Source organism: Salmo trutta, chromosome 19, assembly GCF_901001165.1.
Source record: "Salmo trutta chromosome 19, fSalTru1.1, whole genome shotgun sequence".
NCBI lineage: Eukaryota > Metazoa > Chordata > Actinopteri > Salmoniformes > Salmonidae > Salmo > Salmo trutta.
Genome location: NC_042975.1, coordinates 11,892,142 through 11,911,407, shown reverse-complemented (window position 1 = coordinate 11,911,407; position 19,266 = coordinate 11,892,142). Strand labels below are relative to the sequence as shown.

Below are 19,266 nucleotides of genomic sequence, written 5' to 3'. Positions count from 1 at the left end.
GGGGTGCTGAAAGCAGAACGATCTGTCCGTGCTGGTGACGAGTAGAATACGCTAGATCACATATCTTTCAGCTCAATGAATTACATATTGTTCCCATACCTGTTTAAAATGGCCAAGATTTACCTATAGCCTAATTATCACCGCCATATCAGCTGTTTGCTGGCTTTATTTAATCGCACACAATTCAAACCCGTATCAAACCAACAACTCCCTCTAAACATATTATGCGGCATTTCTATTTTCGGGAAATAACACACACACCAAAAAAAAAGATTTAGGGTACATTTTTAAGTATAGTAGCAAGCTAAGTTTTATTTTTCTCTCTACACAGCTCTGCTTCCGCGCAATGAAACCACGCATGTGTTCATCTGTGCTGCAGCAACGTGCATCAATTCCTCTTTGACCCCAGAGTTAATCTGCATTCAGATTTAGATTGACGCTCCAATATATTTCTCAGTTGCTGGATTTTAGGCTATTCCGTTGCCGCTGTATTTATGTAGTTGTTACTGTTATTTCTTAGTCGGGGAAGCTTGATTAGATTCAATCGGTTTTGTGGCCGTTTTGCTCAACACCGCAGAGGGTGCACATTTTCCGAACCGAACGCTAACACAAACCGTTTATCCTATGCTTATGTGCGTGATGTACCACAGTGAGGATAGACAGTAGTCCATATGCAATAAAGACGGAAAGAAGATGGTGATCATTGCTCCTCCAAATTTAGCATCTAAATGCTCGAAAGCGATGGCGAAGCCTTCCTTCTCTCTAAAGCTATTTCTTTGGGTGTTTTTACTGGCTAATCTTCCTACAAGGTAAGGAGAAAATATACCAGGCTTTTATTAAAATGCCGTCGACACATACATGTGTGGCCGGGCAAATATTTTGTTTTTGGATACTAGAATGAGAGTCCGGCCCAGTTATTTCAATCTTATGTTTTCCTCAGATCTTCCCCTTATGCTTTCTATCAGACAGGATAAAACCCTGCCGTTTATTAGGGTGGCTTGTTACAGAACCAGGGCTAGTTTAGTTACATGTCAAGGAATGTATTTCGCACATTGTTGGCACTTTGGATGGGTGGTATTGGCTCCATCAGGGGAATAACTGCAATGCTTAATGTGATTCCCATAGATATAGTCGTGTTTTGGGGAGGTTAGAATAAAAAACACTGGTCAGGTAAGGATTTCCATTATTTGCACGGGTTTATTCGCTGTATAAGGAATATTATAATGGTGATGTAGGCTACTGGGCAAAGCTATTCAGATGTGAACAATATTTAAAGCTAATGTCTTGAAAATAGATGTATACCATACCATATCATTCTGTTGAAGTGTTGTCAACATAAATCATTATGTTTATGTACTGTATAAATGGCATGTGTGAAGATGTAGCCTATTGATGCATGAACCTTATATATTACAAGATCCAAAACGTCCTCATTCCCAGAATGTTTTTAAGGTGATGTATGTAGAACTTCAATGAAACCCACCGGTCTCATATGTACCGCCCCCTTAGCCATTATAATCATGATTCAAAAGTAATTGTTGATTCCTGTATCTAAATCACGACTTTTCAAAATGGTAGACTTTTATATTTACATAGAAGCAGTGCAATAAAGGCAACAATAGAGAGACTAACTCCACAATCTGTAGAAAGAAAATGCTCAATTGACATGTCATGAAAAGGCACCCATTGCACCAAGAAAATATGAACACTTGAGAAGGAAGCGGATGGTTTAAGGGCTCACATCGCTTCTGTCTTGTATGCTGCCTGAGGGTGAAAAATGGAGGGTGATAGATCAGTCTTCATTCAATCACCATCGTAGAAAATGCGGCCATGGAGTCTCTGGCCTAGATCAAAATGTCTGCACTGTGTGTGCTATTGTGTTCACACATATGCCAGCCTTTAACATGATTCAAACCTAATTTAAAAGGATTCTGTTCTCAAGAATTCAGTAGTCAAGGCTTTTCATATGCATCTGGGACCACGTAAATAAGAGCGATGAAATGTAATGAGCTCACCTTGACTGCAGCTCATGGTTATCAGAGAAAGGCAACATAAGGGTGCATCCTAGGTAGTCATAACACGTAAGCCCCTGTGAGAGAGCAACACTGTATAGGCTGTCATGGCTAGGTACAACATAAGGCTTGAACTGTCCTAACAACTGGCCAAGGGATTTTATGTTGACACATTGAGGGATATATTTGTTATTACAATTGTATTACTATCTATTTGAATATATATATATATATATATATATATATATATATATATATATATATATATATATATATATATATATTATAACATGAGTATGAACTATATAACCACTGTTAGTGACTTCGTAAGCACCTCAGGATCTCTGGTATTAATTGTATAGTAATAACATACTCATCCAACTTTCACTCCAACTACTTGGTTTACAGTACACTGGGCCATGCTCCACGGCCACCCATAGGGCACCCAGGGGAAACACATGCCTTCTGATGTAGCTAATCCCCAAGGAGTATCTGTAAACCCAGGAAGTGCCAAAGCCTTGCCAGCAGGAAGTAGTGCAACAATGAGAGGCCTGTAGTCTGGTGGGCCTCCCTTCGACCCCAACCCACCCGGGCAGCTTGTGTTGTGATGTCTCTGCTTCCAAAAGACCAATAGAGCATCACAGGTTAGGTGATCTGCGTTGAGTGGATTATCACAATATGAATAGCTAATAATCCATGTGCAGACAGTGCTGGATTAAGGTGGGCCCTAGGTCGGGGCCATACAAAACAATGGTAATAGGTGTATTAAGCTTTATCACATTGGTGTGCCTTATCAAAGGGCATGTGTAGTGCTTGATCCATATTGCAACCATTTCAGGCAATCATACTTACAACTTGTGGTGGATGGTCAAGTCAGCGCTTTGCAAGTCAGAGCTCAATTATAATTTCTGACAACATTGCATGCAACTTGGTATAGGTGGATGACACTACTGTCAAACAGTTTACCTATAGCAGACTCACCATACTCAACATACCTGTATTGTTAATTTGTCTCTCTCAGTGTGTCCTCTCTTTCTTCTCACTTGATATACTCAACAAATGTTGTCAAAGAAGCAAACATACACAACTACAGTATAGCATATGGAGGACAATCATCAATGGCCTATGCTCATTATAGGAGCCAAGGGATTAAATCAAGTAACTCACTGTTTAGCATGCCAGAAACAAGGCCCATATTGCCCATTGGGTTAAACTGTCCATGACTATAGACTATGTTGTGATTACACAAGCAATACACTACATGGCCAAAAGTATGTGGAAACCCCTTCAAATTATTGGAATGAGATGTTCGACAAGCAGGTGTCCACATACTTTTTGGCATGTAATGTATGTCAGACAAACTGCATCTACTGTATAACCCCTCAGGATGTCTATTACTGTGACCTACAGGTGTCTCGTGTGTCTACCGGCCTTCAATCAAGTGACTTTTATGGAAAGAACTTTGGATACGGGCCGCTGGGCCTATTCTTAATCCTAAACAGCAAGTTTATTGCCAAAGAGCACAGGGAATAAGCCTACTGTAGTGGGTGACCTGGGGATAATACAACTTTTTCACAAGTATTTATATCACCTGCTTCCTTAAATTCCCACCTGCATGCCGCTCAGTGTGTCTAGAATTTCAGTAGGCCTCTGTACTCCCATTTTACAATTGAACTGCTCTGTTTTAATAATGGATTTCGGGTTTTAACTGGTATCATTTGCCATCCCTCGCTAGTTGTAAAGAAACAGTACACCCTCTTTCCATCACAAACCTCTGTACTGTAGGCCTACTGGTCCTTTTTTCTTATCTGAACTGTTGGCTGCTGAGGGGAGGACGGGTCATAATAATGTCTGGAACGGCGTGATTGGAATGGCATCAAACACATAGAAACCATGTGTTTGATTATATGATACCATTCCACGGATTCCGCTCCAGTCATTACCATGAGCCCGTCCTCCCCAATTAAGGTGCCACCAATCTCCTGTGGTTAATACAAATGAAATCAACAGTCTTGTGCCTCTCAAATTAGCCTTTATCTGTCTTAAGTTCTATTTAATAATTAATGGAAAACAATGTATTGCGCCTCTTAAAATACTTTGGGATTTTGACAATGAGGCGCTTTATCTACTTCCCCAGATTCAGATGAACTTGTAGATACCATTTTTATGTCTGCTTGCAGTTTGAAAGGAGGTTGCTAACTAGCGCTAGCACAATTGCTAACTAGCATGCTAGCAGATACCCATAGACTTCCAGTCATTGCACTAAAGCTTGTTAACATTGGCTTGCAAAACTTCCTTCGTACTGGACGCAGAGACATGAAAATTATATCTACGAGTTCATCTGACTCCAGGAAAGTAGATAAATGGCCCAAATCCCAAAGTATCCCGTTAAACAATCATAATGTTTCTAATCTGTCTGATCCCATTTAGTTAGGCTTAACTATGTACACAAATAGAGCTGCTGCCAGAGGTGAGCTAATTAGGGAGTACCAGGTCACCACAGGTCAGGTGATCTGTCACTAATAACTCTGTGTCCTCAGGACAGAGCACCGGGAGGCCATTTTATAAAATGTCAGCTAAACTGCAATCTTACCCTCCAAGAAATGAACAAACAGAGGCATTTTCATCTTGTTCCACCAGGGATAGATCCTAGTACCTTCTCTATGGCGATAACAAGCAAAATGGTGCGAGGACTACGTTAAGGCAGTCAGTGTTAGCTACCATAATGAGTCTTCATTTGGTGTAGTGATTGTAAGAATGGTGCTCAGTGATGTGTCTTGTGTGTGGCTGGATAGGAGGAGAGTTGGGACGGGCTGTGCCTCATTAGCCACAGACACAAACCCAGGAAATGATAGCTTACGGAAACGTGACATGATTACTATCAACAGACAAGCAGTGATTTTCCCACCTGATAACATTATGCTCAAATATATCTTTTTAAAGTTAACATCAAATCATCCCAGAATTGTTTGTAGTATTTTAAACGATATTGAAGTAACTGACTTGGGGGTCTGTACAGTATACTTGTCACGTCCTGACCAGTAAAAGGGGTTATTTGTTATTGTAGTTTGGTCAGGGCGTGGCAGGAGGTGTTAGTTTTGTGTGTTTCGGGGGTTTTGGTTTATGTCCTAGGTTATCTATTTCTGTGTGTTTTTCTAGTTTTTCTATTTCTATGTTAGTTTTGTCAATGACCTCCAATTAGAGGCAGCTGGTTGTTGTTGTCTCTAATTGGAGGCCATATTTAGTTGTGTTTGTTTTCACTTGTGTTTGTGGGTGGTTGTTCCTAGTAGTCTGTGCACCTTACTGGACTGTTTTCGTCGTTTGTTTTGTTTAAGTGTTTTTTTCCTTCAATAAATAAGGCGATGATCAATATACCCGCTGCATTTTGGTCCACTCCTTACGATGCCCTTGACAATACTGGTATTTGGATATCGATGCTCCCGAGTGCCGCAGCAGTTGAAGGCACTGGATCACAGTGCAAGATGTGTCACTATAGTACCTGGTTTAAATCCAGGCTGTGTCACATCTGGCCATGATCGGGAGTCCAATAGGGCGGCGCACAATTGGCCCAGCGTCGTTCGGGTTTGGTCAGAGTAGGCCGGCATTGTAAATAAGAATTTGTTCTTAACTGACTTGCCTAGTTAAATAAAAAATAAATGTTTTATGAATCATTGGTGTTGATGATAAGAATTCAATTAGAGAGCATATTTAACAGAACTACTTTAAGGAGTGTTTTCAAATTCATTCTAATTGTTTTTCTGAAGACAATTGAATTGTCTTTCATCTGGTACGTGAGGAAAGTGTGAATAAAAAGAAAATCCATCTGATAGCAGTTTTCACATGATGCAACTGCGATAAAGGCCAATTTAAACCTTTCAGTATAGGAAACAGTCCTCTTGTGGTTAGCTAGGCCCTGCAGCTGTAGCATGTTCTCAATGGGGGTAGCTACAATAACATTACTGTACTCCAGTGGACTCCAGTGTCACATTCTAAGTTGGACATTTTTATGGGCCTCCCGTTACCAAATTAGCCACTGATACTTTAGATCTGTCTGGGGGACATTCACAGATTACTCTTTCATCCAGCCGTCTCTGGAGGATTTCCGTTGACAACTGGGTTCTGCTAAAAAGTAGGAACAGCACCTGAATGCTATTGGCTCAATCGACTCTGCAGTAGATTAGAACCACAGACCTAGTATGTTTAACTATTTCAATCTTCATTCTAGTTCTATTATTAGAACAGAGGGGACTGCTGAACAATTTATCAAATGGCCACCCGGACTTTACACTGCTGCTACTCGCTGTTTATTATCTATGCATAGTCACTTTTATTTTTTTTTAACTTTAGTTTATTTAGTAAATATTTTCTTAACTCTATTTTCTTAACTGCATTGTTGGTTAAGGGCTTGTAAGTAAGCATTTCACGGTAAGGTGAAATGTTGTATTTGGCACATGTGACAAATAAAATTGGATTTGATTCGACATCAGGTCCATTTACAATGTCCAAGATAGGCCAAAAGATCCAAGCTGTCCTGAATCCCTCTATAAAGTCTTAATGTGTTGGTGGTGTCACCATATATAAATATAAAGCATGTAATGCTGCCTGAGGAAGCCTGGCAGTGAAAACACAATGTCCTGCACCATGCATGAAAACAATTCTTCCTCTGAAGCCTCTCTCTGCTCAATGGACTTCCAGTAGCTGGCTGTTCTCAAGGTTTTTCTATATATACAGTATCCCTCGGATTCCATGGTTACTGAGTTGGGTAAAGCTCTTGGTACAGTAAGTTCTGACACAATGGAAATCCTTCATATTCCATCTATCGTGCCATTGGCGGTAACAACTTCCCAGAGCCCTGAATCTGTGTTTGTTAGTCTAATCACACACTTCATGACAGTGTGTTGCCGTTAGCACTTCTAGACAAGACTCATCTGTGGTGCACTCCAATGCACCATCATAGGTATATTCACACCTCCAGCCTCAGTATCCCAGCCCCATTGCAAAACACTTTTATTCAATGTGTAATTCAGTTAAGTGGCACTTGGCTGAGTGAAGAACATTTTCATTAGGATTTTTGAGACATTGTAATGCATTGAGACATTTTACAGAGGTGAGCCAACTCCCAAGACTAACTCTTCTGCTAGAGCACTGAAAAGAGAGCAGACAACCAAGGAATCTCAAAGAAGAAATCTCACAAATGGAACAACAGATCCACTGTTTGTACCTTGCATTTCTTCAGTGTGTTATGAAAGGGGCTGAGTAACCAGAACATTCTCTCCCCATGTTGACTGTATACCACACCTGACTGTGTTTTTGGTGACTTTACAGACATTTTACAGAGGTGAGCCAACTCACAAGACGGATCCTTCTGTTCGAGCACTGAAAAGAGAGCAGAGAACAATCATTCTATTACAAAATCTCACACAAAGGAACAATGTCAGGTCCACTGTTCGTACCTTGCATTTCTTCAGCGTTCTGAAAGGGCCTGGGTAACAGTCTTTCTCTCCTAACTGGGATTTTGTTTTTGAAGACTATGCTACAATTCATTGCCGTTATCCTCAGTTCCAGCTGCACTGTGGGGCTGGTGTCAGTTTGTGAGGACTTTCATGTAGGGTATCACATAGAGATCAGTGGCAACCAGCAGGAGTTCTGCCCTTTTATCCCGTTTCTGGCTTGTCCTTTGATTTCAACCAGCGGGCAGTGCCATTTCAAAGAATGGAACCTAAACGCGTAGCAAGCTTAGTCTAGTATGATGTAGTGGTCTTTTCTGTGCTGTTGTTGTGGATCGTTGCTTTACATATTGACAGCATAACAAGATTCTCTCTCTTTTCATTTTACCTTGCTGTTTATAGTGCTGATGGAAAAATCATTGCTTCATATTTCCTCTGTTCCCCTTTTCTCTTCCCAGCTCCCTCCAGACGGAAAATGACGATGATGTGACAAACAAAACGTGGGTGTTGACTCCCAAAGTGTACGAGAGCGATGTCACCAACATCCTAAACAGCCTACTAGATGGCTACGATAACAAACTGCGACCAGATATAGGAGGTAGGTGTCATACCACTGCACATTGATTGGCTGCTGCTGCTATGGCCGCTCTCCCCAAAGATCAATCCACATTTGCATCAACACCTTCGTCACAATCTATCTACGTCAGTATTTTCAAGCCATGAGTGATGAGCAGACACCATCATCACTGATAGCATCATCACAGACAGCCCTCTCATTTCACTGAGCCCATTCAGTCTACAGGGCCATAGGCCCGCCCCAGTATGACTTGTGTAAAGGTTGGCGCAACAGAAACAACATTCTAGCATTATTATGCAGACGCAGTGTGAGCTATGAAACCTGGACGGCTGGTTATCCATCATGGGCCTATTAGCCTCGTCTGTCCCTGCACTGCTGTTGGCCAAGTATAGAGCCAGTGAAGTAGCTTTCTCTCCCTTCACTTGGGCTGGCAGCTGGGGTCAGCTCCCATGTTCAGACAGAAAATGCATACAGCTACAATAGATTTACCGAGGCAGCCGCCACCATCTTACCATCAAACATGATCTGATGTTGCACCCTGTCATCTCCCAGACTGCCAGAGTTACACAGTGGGTATAATTAGCTAACAACTACCAAGAGTGCCCCGTTTTTTCTCCAACATGCACTGAACACTGGGATTTGGATTCATTGCGGATTCAAGTCCATTGTGCAGCTCATTCAATTGTAGTGCTGATGCAGTCTATGTATAGCAAAATAGCTAACAAGAGATATATGTGGGGAATGACATTTGAATTTCCTCGCATTATGATATCACAAGGACACAGGCTGCAATGTTGTTATCTGCTAAAAAGGAAATGGTGTGCGTCATGGCATGCAGGTATAGACAAGGTATAATATAAAGCCAACCTGGAGCCAAAGGAAATAAGGACGTCCAAACGGCAGTTTGCTGCATTTGTTGTTTGGCTATAGGTTTTACACACCATTGCACCTTTGATGAGTATTCCCATGATGAATGTAGCAGTTTGTTTATACAACTGCGTTAATGTTATCATCCTCAAAAGTGGTGTGGGAATTCAGAAAGCCAAGCTATGTTTTTATTTAATTTGTATACGGTCATATTTATTGTGTTTTTCAAATAAATCTATTTACCAGTTGACAATTGGAACTAAATCTGGCTTTAAGTTTTAGTTTTTATCATGCTATGTTTTTGACACCGATTATGCAGTCGGAAACTCACTAAATGGGGCCAGTTTATGTCCACTCACTATATAATCTCTAGTAACATGCCTTTTATGGTGAGAGAGTTTGTGATTGGAGATAAACTAGAAGCCGTGTCTGTGTTGTGTCAAAGCCTTTACCACATCAATATCGTGGAAAAGCAGAGATTGTCTCAGGCTCAGGACAGATGTAGGATCCTAAAATTATTTTCTCTTACAAAAACATATATCAAACCCTACAAAAATGTCCACATAATAATTAACATTTCCTGTCATTTTCCTGCTGTAGCCAACTGGCTCGCTATTAAGAGCCTACATCTGTACTGTATCATGCAGTAAGCTCCAGTACCATGGTGAACTTTGGACTGAGAGAGAGAGAGAGAGAGAGAGAGAGAGAGAGAGAGAGAGAGAGAGAGAGAGAGAGAGAGAGAGAGAGAGAGAGAGAGAGAGAGAGAGAGAGAGAGAGAGAGAGAGAGAGAGAGAGAGAGAGAGAGAGAGAGAGAGAGAGAGAGAGAGAGAGAGAGAGAATTTAGTGCAGGGTAGTAAAATCTGTTTTCAGCACCATGGACAGCTCCATGGTGCCATCATTTTACACTCGGACACACTAACTGCTATAGTAGTACAAGCTATTTAGCTCTGACATAAGATAGACATGAATAATACCTAAACACAGAATATCGAATGTGCATCATAACACTTGTTTTTTCTTCTTTCAGTAAAGCCAACCGTGATCCAAACTGACATGTTTGTCAACAGTATTGGCCCAGTGAATGCTATCAATATGGTGAGTATATAGAGAGAGTCCCATCTCAAATTACAATCTGCTGCTACTGTTTATTATCTATCCTGTTGCCTAGTCACTTTATCCCTACCTATATTTACATATCTACCCCAATTACCTCGTAACCCTGAACATCGACTCGGTACATGTACCCCGTGTATATAGCCATAAGGGCTTTTGTTGTGAAGACCTATAGGGTGGATGAGTTAAGGCTGTTTGTGCAGTACTTTATATAGACAAGTTATCGTTACTCATTGTGTGTTGATTCCTTCTGTTATTATTGTTCTATTATTTATCAATTCATTTTTTGATTTTAAATGTTTTGTATTGTTGGGAAGGGCCCGTAAGTAAGCATTCCACTGTTAGTGTACACCTGTTGTTTACCAAGCATGTGACAAATACAGTTGGATTTAATTGATTTGATGTCTATCAGTAGCCGCCAATCATTGCACTTTTTCAGGCATATTTTATTTACGTCATGGTCTGTTCATGTACATGCCAAGTTTGTTTTAAAAATAGATAGATACATTGAAAGCCGTAATGTTGATGAATTGCATTAAGTAATGAATGCCATAACTGTGTTGCTTTCATGTCATGTCATGGATTGTTGCATAAATCTAACTTAAGATACCTTGCACAAGGTAATATCATAGCTTTTGTTTCATTGCCTTGGCTATGGTTGTCGGAAACACATCCAAAATTCTATGGAGTAGGCCTATACAAACTTGATGGAATAAGCTACTCCAAGATGGTTGTTGCTATTTGTAGACAGTACAGGAGTTACTGTAAGCTGGGCTGTAAAAATAGGGCAGGGTGTGTAGGGTGAGATAAGTGGACTGCATTGCTTAGAGAGCCTGCAACCACTGTGTCCCATTGTACTCCAGTTAAAATCCATGCTGAGGTTCCAATTCCATTGTAATTCAGCACAACAATCTCATCTCCACCATAGGCAAGCGCCAAGCCACAGAGAAAATCTTAACACAAGCATGGCTCTGTTACTGTCATCGTGGAGTTTAAAGACAGTCACTCGTTTGATCTTCTTGTTCTTAATCACCTTCATCCTCCATAGCAACCAGCTCACATTTCTTAGTGTTTATGTGTGTGTGTTTGCATGTGTGTGTTGTGTGTCTGTTTGTGTGTGAGTGTACCTTTGTGTGTACGTGCATGTCAAGACCATATTGATTGCCGTACATTCAGATGTAATCAGTGCTGGGTACGTTCACATGAAATCACGTCATGGCTGTTGTTGAGGATTGTGGTGAGGATGCTAGCTTTTCTAAAGAGAAGAGGATTATGGGTCAACTGATGATGCTGGAGTGTGTATCAAAGCATGAACAGTATAGAATGCAGGACTACTCACTTTGCCACAGCTTTTAGCAGCATCCATTTGGTGCAAGGCCTGCTTGGGTCGTAAGTTGAAATGTCCTGTTGAGAATAGCAAGATCCTGCTTTCTGGTCAGTAGTCATGGCGTTGGAGTTTAACCGGAAGCCGTTGCTATAACAACGTTTATAAATGCTTACCTGTGCATGCACAATTCCTATTCTGAACAGGAAGCAATCTAGCTACATTTATAATGGGAATCTGACTGGTAGCAGGAGGCTTACAGTATAGTATCCTCCAAACTGGTTTCAGTAGTGTCACGGGTGTCGTAGGGCGTAGACCAAAACGCAGCGGGAAAATGTATACTCATCTTCTTTTATTTAGGACAAAGAAGGAAAACCAAAACAAACAAGTATACAAATCCACAACGACGATTAACAGTCCTGTAAGGCATGGAGCTATACACAGAAACAATCTCCCACAAAATCCCATGACAAACACACTCCTAAATATAGGACCTTCAATCAGAGGCAACGATAGACAGCTGCCTCCAATTGAAGGCCCCAATCCCCATTACCAAAACATAGAAATACAAACACCTAGACAGAACATAGAAATAAACTAACATAGAACAATAACCAAAACCCTGGACTAATAAATCAAATACCCCTCTACATACACAACCACCCCGAACCATATAAACCAAATACCCCCTCTACATGTACACATACACAAACACACCCTAAACCACATAAAACAAATACCCCCTGCCACGTCCTGACCAAACTACAAGAACAGATAACCCCTTTACTGGTCAGGACGTGACAAGTAGACTATGGCTATGGAGGTAAAAGAGATACTACGTAAGTAGAAGTCTACGGGATGTTTGCAAATATGGCCAAAACTGCATGTTTTAAAACTCCAGTTTTGGGCTTGATGTGTCAATGTACAGTATAGTTCATGTACACCAATAAAATATTCATTGAATGATTGTTTTACCTTATTTAACCACGGAATCCCTAGTTTGACATAGGTTTTAGACCACCAGAGTTATCCTGTTGAGGCCAGGGGGCAGGATCTTATCCCGGTATTGGGATTCATTGTCATGTGACCATGGCGGGGAATTCAAAACTGCAAGAGTAATCATTTCAAATAATCAAATAATCAACTATTTTCCTCCATTTGAAAGATATATCTCCTAAATCTAACCACGCTGTCCGATTTTCAGAGGCTTTACGGAGAATGCATAAAGTTAGGTTATGTGAGGAGAGTACATTGACAATAGCTGCGTGTAATGTTTAGCCAATTCAAAGAAGGGCATCAACAGACAGAAAACTAGCTAGAATTATGCACTTACCTTTGACAATCTGCATCAGATGACACTCATAGGACATTATGTTAGACAATACATGCATTTTTAGTTCCATCAAGTTCATATTTATATCCAAAAACAGCATTTACAGTCGCGGTGAAATTCAGAATTTTTTTCGGCTCGAATGCTCCCAGTGAATCCAGCATTACAAATCACGGAATTACTATTCGAAAACATTGGTAAATTATAATATTGTCATTCAAAGAATAATATATTATCATTTCGTAATTGCTACCGAATGGCCAGATCTCAAAATAACTTTACTGGGAAATCACATTTTGCTATAAACTGGGTACTATGCTAACAACATAAGCTAAGCTATAAGCTAAGCTAAGCTAAGCTATACCGTTAGCATTAGCATCATCTAATATCGATAATAACATTCTAAATATCCCCTTACCTTTGATTATCTCCATCAGAAGGCGCTGCCAGCGATCCCAGGTCCAGAACAAATGTGGTTTCTTTTGACAAAGTTCATAATTTATGTCCAAATAGTTAGCGTTCAGTAGGCTCCCACAAAATGAGGTGGGCAGTGTAAAGTCACGCCGAAAAGCTAAAAAAAACCTAGTAAATAATCTATTTATGTTTGTTCAAACATGTCAAACGTTGTTTAGCATTAATCTTTTGGTCCATTTTTAACGTGAAACATCAGTAAACATCAGTAATATTTTCACACAACCTATCAAGTGTCTAGAATAAACGATTATGACAAAGACACTTCTCAGATTCATGCGCAGGCGCAAAAAATGAAGTGATGACGTGTCAACTTGTAAGCATTCTAATTCGGTCTGTATTCATGACAGATGCTTCCAACAACTTTCTAAAGATCGTTGACATCTAGTGGAAGCAGTAGGAGTTGCGAACTGAATCCTTTCTCACTGTGGTATCTATAAAACAATGACACTAAATAGTACAGTCACAAAATTCTCATTTTTTAAAATCTATTTTTCACAGGTTTTTGCCTGCAATATGAGTTTTGTTATACTTACAGACACCATTCAAACTGTTTTAGAAAATTCAGAGTGTTTTCTATCCAAATCTGGTAATAATATGCATATCCTAGCTTCTGAGTTGGTGTAGGTGGCAGTTAAAAATGGGCACATATTTTTTCCAAAATTCTCAACACTGCCCCCGTAGCCCGTAGAGGTTATGAGGTTTTAGGCAGACTTTTTTCCCAACATACGGGTTATATGGAATCTGGTGACGTACTGTCGGCTTGTGTTCCCATGACCTAGCCAAGCCCCTGGCCATTTGAATAACAGCCAGCCATAAGCACTTGAAACAGTGCAATGTGCATTCTCTCATTCCTACGAGACAGACAGCCTACAGTAGTTGACCCGCTAGCTAGTTAGTAGTAAACACACATCTTCTCAAGAACAAAACACGTCACCCGAACAGGTAATGTAGCTACAGTGCATTCGAAAAGTATTCAGACCCCTTGACTTGTTCCCCCCCAAACAATACGTTACAGCCTTATTCTAAAATTGATTAAATATTTTTTTCCCTCATCAATCTACACACAATACCCCAAAAACAGGTTATTAATTATTTTTGCAAATGTATAAAAAAAATATATACAGTACCAGTCAAAAGTTTGGACACCTACTCATTCAAGAGTTTTTATTTTATTTGTACTATTTTCTACATTGTAGAATTATAGTGAAGACATCAACAGTATGAAATAACACATATGGAATCATGTAGTAAACAAAAAAGTGTTAAACAAATCAAAATATATTTTAGATTCTTCAAAGTAGCGACCCTTTGCCTTGATGACAGCTTTGCACACTTGGCATTCTCTCAACCAGCTTCACATGGAATGTTTTTTCAACAGTCTTGAAGGAGTTTCCACATATGCTGAGCACTTGTTGGCTGCTTTTCCTTCACTCTGCAGTCCAACTCATCCCAAACATTCTCAGTAGGGTTCAGGTTGGGGGATTGTGGAGGCCAGGTCACCTGATGCAGCACTCCATCACTCTCCTTCTTGGTCAAATAGCTCTTACACAGCCTGGAGTTCTGTTGGGTCATTGTCTTGTCGAAAAAGAAATGATAGTCCCACTCAGCGCAAACTGATGCCAGGCGGCCAGCTCTAGGAATAGTCTTGGGGGTTCCAAACTTCTTCCATTTAAGAATGATGGAGGCCACTCTGTTCTTTGAACTTCAATGCTGCGAAAATGTTTTGGTACCCTTCCCCAGATCTCTGCCTCTACACAATCCTGTCTCAGAACTCTAAGGGCAGTTCCTTTGACCTCATGGCTTGGTTTTTGCTTTGACCTGCACTGTCAACTGTGGGACCTTATATAGACAGGTGTGTGCCTTTCCAAATCATGTCCAATCAATTGAATTTACCACAGGTGGACTCCAATCAAGTTGTAGAAACATCTCAAGGATGATCAATGGAAACAGGATGCACCTGAGCTAAATGTTGAGTCTTGTAGCAAAGCATCTGAATACTTATGTAAATAAGCTAAATTTGCAACAATTAAAAAAAAATCAGATTTCACCTTGTCATTACGGGTTATTGTGTGTAGATTGATGTGGAAAAACTATTATTTAATCCATTTTAGAATACGACTGTAACGTAAACATTTTTGGAAAAAGTCAAGGCGTCTGAATACTTTCCCAATGACCTGTATATAGTCTATGCATAATATGTCTTTATTAAAGGTCGCTGGTTCGAATCCTGAGCCGACTAGGTTACAAATCTGTCATTGTGCTCTTGAGCAAGGCACTCAATCTTAGTTGCTCCTGTATGTCGCTCTGGATAAGCGTGTCTGCTAAATGACTTAAATGTTAAATGTAAATGATTATACTTGTTGTTGTTTTTTACTGTGAAAGCCCATTATCTCAGAGACTTAGATCAGACTGGGGTGGAATAGGATGGACCCCTCTACTGTGTTGAGAAACAAAGGTGGGATAGGCAGTATATTTCAGCTCCCGCTTGGAAGGCCCAAATTAAAAGGCCAAGAGTGCCAAGTCATTGAATTTGGGATGTCCGTTTAAAAATCACAATAACAGCCAATTGAATTGGCATAAATGTCTGCCGGGTAACAGGGTTGCTTTTTATTTCGTTCATGACTCTTTGTTATGGATTTGGGCTTTACTGTTAGGCTAAGCATTGTAGAAAAGGTAATGACTATGTCCTCTCACACACAAATCCACACATTTCTCTCTCTCTCTCTCTCTCCTATTCTCTCTTTCACTTTCCCTCTTTTTCTTCCTTTTTCTCTCTCTCTCTCACACTCAAACACACACGACCACACACACATACACTCCTCTCTCCTTTCTCCAGTGTTCTATTGAATAGCCTTCATATATATTTTCTAGGCCTGTTGAATGGGAGACAGAGAGCACTGCAGGAAGGGTTTTGTCAGAGTGAGAGCAAAGTGCTTCTCAGGGAGGTTATTAGGTTAGATAATGCTTCTGCTAAACAAGGGAAGCCATTAATTGCCCCGTTAAACATTTCATTTTCAGTTTGAGGGGCTCAAGGTGGCCCAGTGCAGCTGCATTCTTTAAAAGGAACAAAGGATTCATGCATGGCCTGAAAGGAAGCCATTTTGCTTTGAGAAAGTGCTCTGCCAATGTATCCCAGACAGCAGTTTTACCATGTAGTTATAAAACTGCCCTCAGTTAAACGGGTTCGGTGGAACATGGAGAGTGATTTGTATTCAACGTTTTGGAGGACACTCATTCCTGTTTAGAGTCTCAGGGTGTTCTACAGTAGTTTTTATTCATTGTTAAATTTCAACACAGAATTTAACGTGTATATACACTACCGTTCAAAAGTTTGGGGTCACTTAGACATTTCCTTGTTTTTGAAAGAAAAGCACAGTTTTGTCCATTAAAATAACATCAAATTGATCAGATATGTGGATATGTGGTCTCACCTAGCTATCTTAAGATGAATGCACTTACTGCAAGGCGCTCTGGTTAAGAGCATCTGCTAAATTACTAAAATGTCAAATGTAAATGTTTTACATACAGATCTCATATGTAGCATTTGTACAGTTCTTAATTAAAATGTGTTACATTTGATTGTGTAAAACATAGCAGTACTACTTATTTCTCTGAGAGTGAGTATTATTAACCCAGTATTATTAATTTCTCTGAAATGAAACCATGAAGTGATTTTAAACAAATACATTGCTGTCATTGAACAACCTCATGCCATGATTAGATAGTGGAAATAACACACCAATCTCTCTCTTTCATAATTTATTTAATAAAAGCTAATTTACCAACATTTGGACAGTGACACAATTTGCATAATTTTGTCTCTGTACGCCACCACAATGGATTTCAAAGGAAACAATCAACATGTGCTTTAAGTGTATACTTTCATCTTTAATTTAAGAGTTTTGTCAAAATTATTGTATGAACTGTGTAGGAAATACAACCATTTTTATACATAGCCCCCCCAATTTTAGGGGCTCAAAAGTAATTGGACAAACTAACATAATCATAAATTAAATTGTGAGTTGTAATACTTGGTTGCAAATCATTTACAGTCAATGACTGCCTGAAGTCTGGAACCCATAGACATCACCAGATGCTGGGTTTCTTCCCTGGTGATGCTCTGCCAGGCCTTTACTGCAGCTGTCTTCAGTTCCTGCTTGTACTTGGGGCATTTTATCTTCAGTTTTGCCTTCAGCAAGTGAAATGCATGCTCAATTGGATTCAGATCAGGTGATTGACTTAGTCATTGCAGAACATTCCACTTCTTTAAAAAAAGAAAAAATATTTAACCTTTATTTAACCAGGTAGGCTAGTTGAGAACAAGTTCTCATTTGCAACTGCGACCTTGCCAATATAAAGCATAGCAGTTAGACACATACAACACAGAGTTACACATGGAATGAACAAAACATACACTCAATAATTTAGTAGAAAAAAATAAAACAAAAACTCTATATACAGTGAGTGCAAATTAGGTAAAATAAGGGAATTAAGGCAATAAATAGGCCATGGTGGCAAAGTAATTACAATATGGCAATTAAACACTGGAATGGTAGATGTGCAAGTAGAGATACTGGGGTGCAAAAGGAGCAGAATAAATAAATAAATACAGTTTGGGGATGAGGTAGATAGATGGGCTGTATACAGATGGGCTATAAACAGGTGCAGTGATCTGTGAGCTGCTCTGACAGCTGGTGCTTAGAGCTAGTGAGGGAGATGGGAATCTCCAGCTTCAGAGATTTTTGCAGTTCATTCCAGTCATTGGCAGCAGAGAACTGGAAGGAAAGTCGACCAAAGGAGGAATTGGCTTTGGGGGTGACCAGTGAGATATACCTGCTGGAGCGCGTGCTACGAGTGGGTGCTGCTATGGTGACCAGCCAGCTGAGATAAGGTGGGGCTTTACCTAGCAGAGACTTGTAGATAACCTGTAGCCAGTGGGTTTGGCGACGAGTATGAAGTGAGGGCCAGCCAACGAGAGCGTAAAGGTCGCAATGGTGGGTAGTGTATGGGGCTTTGGTGACAAAACGGATGGCACTGTGATAGACTGCATCCAGTTTGTTGAGTAGAGTGTTGGAGGCTATTTTATAGATGACATTGCCGAAGTCGAGGATCGGTAGGATGGTCAGTTTTACGAGGGTATGTTTGGCAGCATGAGTGAAGGATGCTTTGTTGCGAAATAGGAAGCCGATTCTAGATTTAATTTTGGATTGGAGATCCTTAATATGAGTCTGGAACGAGAGTTTACAGTCTAGCCAGACACCCAGGTATATGTCGTTATCCACGTATTCTAAGTCAGAGCCGTCCAGAGTAGTGATGCTGGATGGGCGGGCAGGTGCGGGCAATGATCGGTTGACTTGCATGCATTTAGTTTTATTTGCGTTTAAGAGCAGTTGGAGGCCACGGAAGGAGAGTTGTATGGCATTGAAGCTCGTCTGGAGGTTAGTTAACACAGTGTCCAAAGAAGGGCCAGAAGTATACAGAATGGTGTCGTCTGCGTAGAGTTGGATCAGAGAATCACCAGCAGCAAGAGCGACATCATTGATGTATACAGAGAAGAGAGTCGGCCCAAGAATTGAACCCTGTGGCACCCCCATAGAGACTGCCAGAGGTCCGGACAACAGGCCCTCCGATTTGACACACTGAACTCTATCAGAGAAGTGGTTGGTGAACCAGGCGAGGCAATCATTTGAGAAACCAAGGCTGTTGAGTCTGCCAATAAGAATGTGGTGATTGACAGAGTCGAAAGCCTTGGCCAGGTTGATGAATACAGCTGCACAGTAATGTCTCTTATCGATGGCGGTTATGATATTGTTAAGGACCTTGAGCGTGGCTGAGGTGCACCCATGTCCGGTTCTGAAACCAGATTGCATAGCGGAGAAGGTACGGTGTGATTCAAAATGGTCGGTAATCTGTTTGTTAACTTGGCTTTCGAAGACCTTAGAGATGCAGGGTAGGATAGATATAGGTCTGTAGCAGTTTGGGTCTAGAGTGTCTCCCCCTTTGAAGAGGGGGATGACCGCGGCAGCTTTCCAATCTTTGGGAATCTCAGACGATACGAAAGAGAGGTTGAATAGGCTAGCAATAAGGGTTGCAATAATTTTGGCAGATAATTTTAGAAAGAG

At 40.5% G+C, this 19,266-nt stretch overlaps 1 protein-coding gene across 5 annotated transcripts in view; it reads left to right on the top strand.

Moving 5' to 3' along the window:
- Positions 1-345: 345 nt before the first annotated feature.
- LOC115153992 (gamma-aminobutyric acid receptor subunit gamma-2) overlaps positions 346-19,266 on the top strand; it is a 90,517-nt gene continuing 71,596 nt past the window's right edge. For 4 of the 5 annotated variants that reach the window (XM_029699736.1, XM_029699735.1, XM_029699734.1 and 1 more), the window contains exons 1-3: positions 346-809; positions 7,918-8,057; positions 9,931-9,998. In XM_029699736.1, the coding sequence (XP_029555596.1) occupies positions 694-809; positions 7,918-8,057; positions 9,931-9,998 (324 nt within the window). In that variant the 5' untranslated portion in view covers positions 346-693. Of the gene's footprint in view, positions 810-928; positions 1,171-7,917; positions 8,058-9,930; positions 9,999-19,266 lie in introns of those variants that run through there. The other variant, XM_029699737.1, reaches the window with a different exon arrangement.